Below are 8,218 nucleotides of genomic sequence, written 5' to 3' on the forward strand. Positions count from 1 at the left end.
ACTAGCACTTCAAGAGGAAATAGCGGGATTTTTGCTCGACCAGGTCATAGATCCCAAAGGAGAATACTATTACCCGCTACCGCTCCCATGAACCACTTGTCAGCGTGCTCCGAAGGCCCCAAGGCAACATGTAGGAAAAAATGTATATATATACATGTGTATGTGTGAATAATTAATGGTGGTTGTGAGACATTCAATGATATATATATAGTAGCACTATTTTGATCCTGGGATCATAATAGTTATTTGGATCACGGTGCTCTATATAGATCCCGGTGGATATGTTCCCGAACTGCGGAACCCGCGGACAAGAAAAAAGAAACCCTCACCCCCCACGACCCGAACAGATCGACCCACCACTTACCAATCCCGATCCCCGCCTTCCCCCGATCCCATCGCCGCTGGACCTCCGCCTGAATCGGACGCCACCACCGCACAACCCGCCAGTCCCGACGACCTCCGCTGCCGCCTACGACCACCGCAGGCACCGCCCCGACCACCTCCTGCACCGCCCTCCACCTCGACCACCTTCATCGCCGTCCTCCACCCCAACCACCTCTGCCACTCCGACGCGACCTTCCCTCCCTTCCTACGCGACCTGCGCCGCACCGCTGCCTGCATCTCGTATTTGTTACGTGCCGCAGAGATCCCACTTGCGATCTGCACCCTCCGCCTCCCCGAGGATGCCGCCGGCAGAGCTCAGGCACCACTCCCCCTGTCGCGTGCAGGTAGACGCGGACCACCTCGCGTGCCATGCTGGCCACACCGCAACAGCGAGGCAATTTTTGGTTCCTCATCAAGCAGCAGCCGCCGCCCCCCTAGAAGTTCAATTCTGATGGCGACGTCCAACTCCGGCGAGTAGCACAGCACGCCCACGGCTCCCTGGTATCCTCTCTGTGAACCTGTTTTTACCTGTATAATCGCCACTGTGATGTGCTGGACTTGTTACAATTTTGAGGAGCTTACTACTGAATCGCCTGTATATTTTTTTGTTCTACAACAGTTCAGAAGTCCACACCGACAACACCGAAGCAGAGCTCTCATCCCGTCCATAGAACGGCCAGCGCCGTGGCGTGATGATACGCGTCCGCTGCAAAGTGCAAAGCCACCGGAGGAGAAAGCTTGGTGCAGCTTTGCACTTGTGACTTGTTGAGCCATGGAGTTCAAGCACCTGTGCCTGGTAAGGTTCAAGGAGGGCGTGGTGGTGGACAACATCATTGAGGAGCTCACCAAGCTTGCCGGGGAGCTCGACACCGTCAAATTCTTCGGGTGGTATGCATTTGCATTTCATTTGTTTTGTTCCAAAAAAGGGATTCCATCTTTACTGCACGGTACACTTCAAAATGTCTGCTACATCTTTACTGCACCAGTGAACAAAAACTATGTCAGATTTTAATTGAGCAACAACAGATCAGGATTAGGCATCGCCATTCAGAAGTGTTTCTATCTAGAGTTAGGTTGATTGCTCCTTATGTTGGGTTGTAGGGGAAAAGACGTGTTGAACCAGGAGGCGCTCACGCATGGCTTCACCCACGTCTTCTCCATGAGCTTCGCCAGCGCCGAGGACCTGGTGGCGTACATGGGCCACGAGAAGCACTCTGCTTTCGCCTGCCACGCTGGCCACACCGACAACAGCGAGGCAGTTTTTGGTTCCTCATCAAGCAGCAGCCACCGCCCCCTAGAAGTTCAGAATTCTAATGGCGACGTCCAACTTCGGCGAGTAGCACAGCAATAACACGGCTCCCGGTATCCTCTCTGTGAACTTGTTTTTACCTGTATAATCGCCACTATGATGTGCTGGACTTGTTACAATTTTGAGGAGCTTGCGGCTGAATCGCCTGTATATTTTTTTTGTTCTACAATAGTTCAGAATTCCATGTTATTCCCCCGAGCGAACGTGCACCCTCAAGGCCTCAACTCTGTAGTGCTTGAGAAGCCACATGGGTAAACGGCTTAGGCAGAGATGGAGAAGGGGCGCAAGAAGCTACACGCCAGGGATGCACCTAACTTCTTTCAGCAGGTCATGTTGGAGCAGCTCCTACTCACGTTCCCTCATTCCGCTCGGCCTGTTCCACACATGGATTGTTCTTGGTGGAATTGGTCAACATGAAGGAGCTAATACTACACGCGTTAGAACTAGTCCCTTCAACTTGTAGTCACTTGCTTTTGCAAAAAGTATTCATCTTTATTCTATTTACATGAGTAGCTTTCAGTGGTGGTGGCTCTGATTTTCTATGGGAGGTGGATGAGAACAAAGGTGTGTGCGTAGTAGAAAAATGATACCCGGACATTGCATTTCTCTTTGTATATAATGTGGTCATTTTGTTACTATTTGGAATATCATTGGATTGCTCTGATTCTAAACATGCGGTGTAATATCTTTGGACTACTCTTATTTTAAAAACAGTTTATAAAAAATGGAATTGCCCATTTTTAAAGAAAAACTAGTAGTTCGAGTATAAATCACGAAAAGGTCTCTATGTTTACCAGAAAATTATGATTTTCCCGTTACAGAAAAAACCAAGAAGCTCAAATTAAAAATATAGAGCAGAACAAAAATAACAGAGCACTTTGAAGCGGATATTTCACCGTTTCTAAATTAAAAAAAATTATGACTGAAGCGACGATTGAATCCAACCTTCCCAGGCATCACCATTCTTCCTTCTCGCCTAGCCAACAACGCGCCGCCGTCCACTTGTGAGGCTCCACCCACTAGTATAAGAGACAAGACAATTTTGTACATGAGAACTTCATCTATTACTGCTCAAAATTAAGGGGAGTTCGATTGTTTATGCTTGTGGGGCTGTAACCTTTTTCATTTGACTACCAAAAAATGTGTGGATGTGATGTGTGTGTGTGCTTAGTACACAAAATGAGAAAAACTATATTTTCTCATGTAGAACGAAGAAAACAACCGAGAAAGAGAAGGAACTTCGATGTTTACTACAAATTATTGAGATTTTTTCATTACTAAAAGGAAAATAAAACTTAAAAAGGTGATTGTCTCGTTAAAAAAACTAGAAGTCCAAATACATATAATAGAGTGGTTCAATGCTTATTACTACATTAGGATTTTTTCTGTTACTAAAGAATAACACAAGAAGGCCAAATTAAAAAAATAGAGCAACTCAAAATTTATAGAGAAAATGGAATTTCCCCGTTCTACAAAAAACCTAGAGGTTCAAATTTAAATAATGGGGAAGTTCAATGTTTATTACAATATCAAGAAGGTCAAATTAAAATAAACCCGAGCAATTCAAAAAGTTTAGAAAAACTGATTTTTTTCCTTCTTTTAGAAATAAGACATAGAAGTTCAACTTTAAGTAATTGAGCGGTTTGATATTTATTACATAACCAGGACTTTTCCCCTTACTAATGAATAACACCAAGATGTCCAAAATTAAAAAATATGAAGTTGTTTGATGTTTATAAAAACTTAGATTTTCCCCAATGCTAAAGATTAAAACCAAGAAGTTCAATTTCAAAAAATGGAGTAGTTCAATGTATTTAAAAAACTCATGTTTTTCATGTTACTAGAGAATAAAAGTAAGAAATTCAATTGGAAAAAGCGGACCATTTTGATATTTATTATAAAAACTAGATTTTTCTAGTTACTAAAGAATAAAACCAATAAGTTTAATTCCAAAACAACGAAGAAGTTTGATGTTTCAAAAAAACCCTATAATTTCCACATTTCTAAAAATACAAAAATAAAGTTCAAATAAAAAAAGGTAGAGTGGTTCAATATCTATACAAAACTCAGATATTTTCACGTAACCGAGAGAAGTTCAGTTTGATAACTGCCAGAAGTTCACGTACTACGCGGTCTGCATGAAATTTTTGTATGAAAGAATTTTCAATGTATGAAAAAAATTAATGAAAAAGCAAAGGCCGAAAGTTTTGTTGCTAGAAGTTCAACTGCTCGGCGTGAGACAGTTCAAAAATTCTCGTGAGAGAGGTTGAATAAAAATACGTGACAGAAGTTAAAGGTGAAAACAGCAGTAAGTTCAACTACTACACAAAATGCATTTCAGACAAGAATATAAGAATAGAAAACAAAAAACTTAAAAGGTTTGTTGAAAAAAGTTCAAGGGCTCTGTCCAGGGAAGTTCAAAAATTCTTGCGAGCGAGGTTCACCTTGTATTTCGATGTCGATTTATTTGTATAAAAATCAAATATAATTCTTTACTCAAAATATAAAAAGGTGAAGTTCAAATTGAAATAACAGAGAAGTTCGGAGTTTATTAAAACCTAGGATTTACCTATTCAAAAAATAAAAAACACAACACCATTTTTTGCACTTTTAAAAACAACTCATAAACGAAAAAAATGGTTGAGAAGTTCAAGTGCTCAACGAGGAAAAGTTCAAAAAATTCTTGTGAGAGAGGTTCACCGTGTATTTAGATGTCCAAAATACATAAAAAATATGTTGTTTTTTGTGTTTTAAAATAATTCTCTCAAACTAGAGAGAGGTTCAAAGTGATAAACAACCAGAAGTTCAGGTACTAAATGGTGTGTATTTCATATAAAGAAAAATACAAATAAAGTTAAACAGGGTGAAGTTCAACTACTTCACGAAGTGAAAAAAAACAGCAAAACAGAGTGATGTTCAAAAAGACATGCCCGCGAAGTTTAACTACTTCACGCAGTGCATTTCCATTCGCGATGAAGGCAGAAATCATGATCTTGTCATTTTCTAATTTACTTCAAAACAACAGGAATATCATTTGTGTAAGTTCAAGCCCCCGGTCGGAGGAAGTTAAAAAAATTATTGTGAGAAGGGTTTGTACAAAAGGAAAATCATTTGTGTAACACTATCGAATGGATGAGGTAAATTACAAACGAAAATACGTCACAGAAGTTCAACGTGAAAACAGCAGGAAGTTCAACTACTACACTGAATGAATTTCACATGAAAATCTTTTAAAACTGTCACGAGTATGAAAAAATGATCAACACGAGAAACTTGCGTGTTTACAGCAGCTTTCCATCGGTATATCACCTGCTCAATTCCGGTGAATTGGATGGAGAGCTACTTGCAGTGGATGGAGATCTACGAGCAAGAAAAGAACGTGAAAAAACAGAGTGAAGTTCAGGTACACGCGCCGAGAAGTTCAGGTTCTTCACGCAGTGCATTTTTGAAGAATCTGTTTCGCGATAAAGGAAGAACACATGATCCCGCCGTTTTTGAAATTACTTGAAAACGGCCAGGATTCAGAGAAAACCATCAACATCAAAAAGTTTCGCATTTTCCGTAGCTTTTCAGCGGTATATTATTTGCCCCATTCCGATAAAGTTTGTAGAAATTACGGCAAAAATATGTTTCTAACCATTTTCAAAACTGACATAAAACCGTAATGAATTAGGAGAAACAATATATACAAAAAAAAGTTTCGCATTTCTTCAAGCTTTCCAACGCCATATCATTTGCTGCATTTGGACGTACGGTTAAAAAATTAGCTCGAAAATACGAACTCGGTGAAACTTGTACCGTTTTTGAAATTACTTTTAAACCCTTCAAAATTAGAAAAAACTTTTAACATAAAAAAGTAGAGCATTTTCATAAGCTTTCCAACGCCATATTATTTGCCTCAATTGGATTAGCCGTTTAGAAATGGCGTCAAAAATACGAACTTGGGTGTTCGGTTTGTGAAATTTTACGATTTTCTGAATTACTCTTTAACCGTAGGGAATTATAGAAAACTTTCAACATGTGGAAGGAGCAATTTTGCAGCAGCTTTCCAACGCCATATTACTTGCCTCATTCCGATAAACGGTTTAAAAATGCGGTCGAAAATACGATTCACGTTTTTTTGTGAAGAAAAAACGGTTTTCAAAACTGCTCTTAAACCGCTTACATTTTGCCAAAAATTTAACTTGGGTCATGAAACTGATGTTCATAGCTATCCAACGGTATATCGCAAGCCCCATTTGGACACCTTTTAGCTGAAGTTCAACTTTTGCATAACGTGTACAATACGTAGTATCGTAAAATACCAGCAAACAAAAAAGAATTAAATGGAAAACACAAAATTAATGGGAAATAAAAAATAAAACCAAAACGACCCCAAACATTTAGTGCCGGTTGGTGTTGCCAACCGGTACTAATGTCCTACACGCACCCGGGCCTGGCTCGTGCCACGTGGTGGCACTTTAGCGCCGGTTCGTGATGAACCGGTACTAAAGGGGGGGACCTTTAGTCCCACTCTTTAGTGTCGGTTCTGGAACCGGCACTAAAGGCCCTTACGAACCGGCGCTAAAGCCCAGTTCCGCACTAGTGTACCGATGTGGTCCTTTGTATGTTCCGCTAATGTTTGTTGTGTACATTCTAGTGCTGCTAAGGTCAAGTGTGTGATCATTGTACTTTTTTATCCTGTTGATGACATGGAGTACACCTCTGTACTTTCCCTTGCCATAACGGAAAAAAGGGATGTCTAGCCTACCGGGACAATATCATGTGCTATCATGCTACCATTTTTCCAAAAACACATTTAAATGTTTCAAAAAATTCGAAAAAAGCGTGAGTGTTCACAAGCAATGGATCTATAAATTGTAAAAATATTCAAATCAAAATTCAAAAGACAATGAGAAACAACAAAAATAAATTCAACATGAATAGTGTCACAAAAAGGCAAAAGGCAAAATGACACCATTCAGTTGTGTGTGTTTTGACCGTTAGATCTCACATCCACAGTTGAACTCGGCCTGCAGCACATGAGCTTTGTAGCTCCCGTAGCACCTGATATTCTCCCTAGCTTCCTTAGTGTCCCTTCATATTAGTAAATTTGTATATTTTAAACTTTGTCACAACAATACAACTTCTTGGTAACAAACTAAGATTTCGTTTGTTATGCTTGAATTTTACTATGCTCATGCTCCAAAGGAAGGCACTCTCACTCTATCCTTCTTGGTTTGAGTAAATTGCTCAAACCACCGTATTTGTGGCTAGGCTAATGGTTGCCACTGTTTTTGTCAAAAAATCTCAATAAACCACCACTTTCGTGGCAAGTGAGTAACAAATCACACTAATTCGGAACTGAGTTGCGTCTAACAGCGGAACTGACCTGTTGGCCCCACATGTCAGGCTGGTCTGGAATGCCTACATGGACAATATGCTAAGGTGGAAGATGGCCCCACTAGTTATCCCCTCATCTCTTTTCATGTTTTTTCTTCTTTTTCCACAGTCATGATAGTCACTTATGTCGTGCCTCCTCCGTCGACCTTCAATGTCCGCCGCCCGTGCGGTGGAGCACACGCTCGGCCAAGCTCCTGCCGCTTCCCCTGTTGGCCGAGCGTCAGCCACGACGGTTCCTATGCTGCCCTATCCGCCCTTCCCAAGCTTGCAACTATGGATGTGCCCATGCTCCCGAAGGATGTAGGGAAGGCTGGTTGGAGGCTCGATGGTCACGGCGGCTGGAGGCGACGGCATTGCTGCCGCAGGTCGACACGACGGTGGGCTGGACGAGCGGGAGCTCCATAGTATCGGGCGGCCCGACTAGGAGCAAGTGGCGGCGGCGTTGCAAGGTGGGTTTGCCAGCGGGCACAGGGCGATGGCGCTGCAAGGCGGACTTTCCGGCGGCACGGCATTATGGCGCTGGAAGATGGGATTGCGGGGGGTCATGCGAGCCGCGGCGCGACGATGGGTGAGAAAGGAGCTGAGAGGTGGGCTCCCGTCCACCTCAGCGCACAGTCCATGTGTACCTACCATATCACCCTGATGTGTTGGCCATATTATTCAGTCCCCCTGTTTTAGATCGCGGCTCGGTTCGGAATTAGTGTGATTTGTTTACTCACTTGCCGCATAAGCGGTGATCTTTTATGATTTTTGACACAAACAATGACAATCCGTTACCCTTGGTTTTGAGCAATGTAATCTCCTAGTTTCATCTACATAGTAACGGTTCGCATCAACTATACGTGGCCAACCGCTTGGAGTGGGTTGTTACCTGTCTCAAAAACAATTCAACGACTTAAGTACTTTGCCAAATTTAAGTACGATGCTAAGCAATTATCGAAGAGAAGAAAACGAAGCAAGATTTAGTGTTTGTGAAGTGAGTAAGCAAAACGCTAGATCCGAGAAAAATATCACACATTCCCACGTCATTGGCAGAGCACACATCCGTAATCTGTTTGTTTCGCTTTTTTTTCTGTACGTCTCTCTCACACGACTCATGGCTGAGTCAGACGAATGAGGAGATGATTCATCATGGCTTTGGCG

The 8,218-nt window shown here is 42.0% G+C and overlaps 1 protein-coding gene across 1 annotated transcript; it reads left to right on the forward strand.

Moving 5' to 3' along the window:
* Positions 1-1,156: 1,156 nt before the first annotated feature.
* On the forward strand, positions 1,157-1,735 carry LOC125537835 (stress-response A/B barrel domain-containing protein At5g22580-like). Its single transcript, XM_048701150.1, has 2 exons — positions 1,157-1,272; positions 1,486-1,735. Exons 1-2 carry the CDS (start codon positions 1,157-1,159, stop codon positions 1,733-1,735), a joined length of 366 nt encoding a protein of 121 aa, XP_048557107.1.
* Positions 1,736-8,218: the final 6,483 nt, after the last annotated feature.

This window comes from Triticum urartu, chromosome 2, assembly GCF_003073215.2.
Source record: "Triticum urartu cultivar G1812 chromosome 2, Tu2.1, whole genome shotgun sequence".
Taxonomy (NCBI): domain Eukaryota; kingdom Viridiplantae; phylum Streptophyta; class Magnoliopsida; order Poales; family Poaceae; genus Triticum; species Triticum urartu.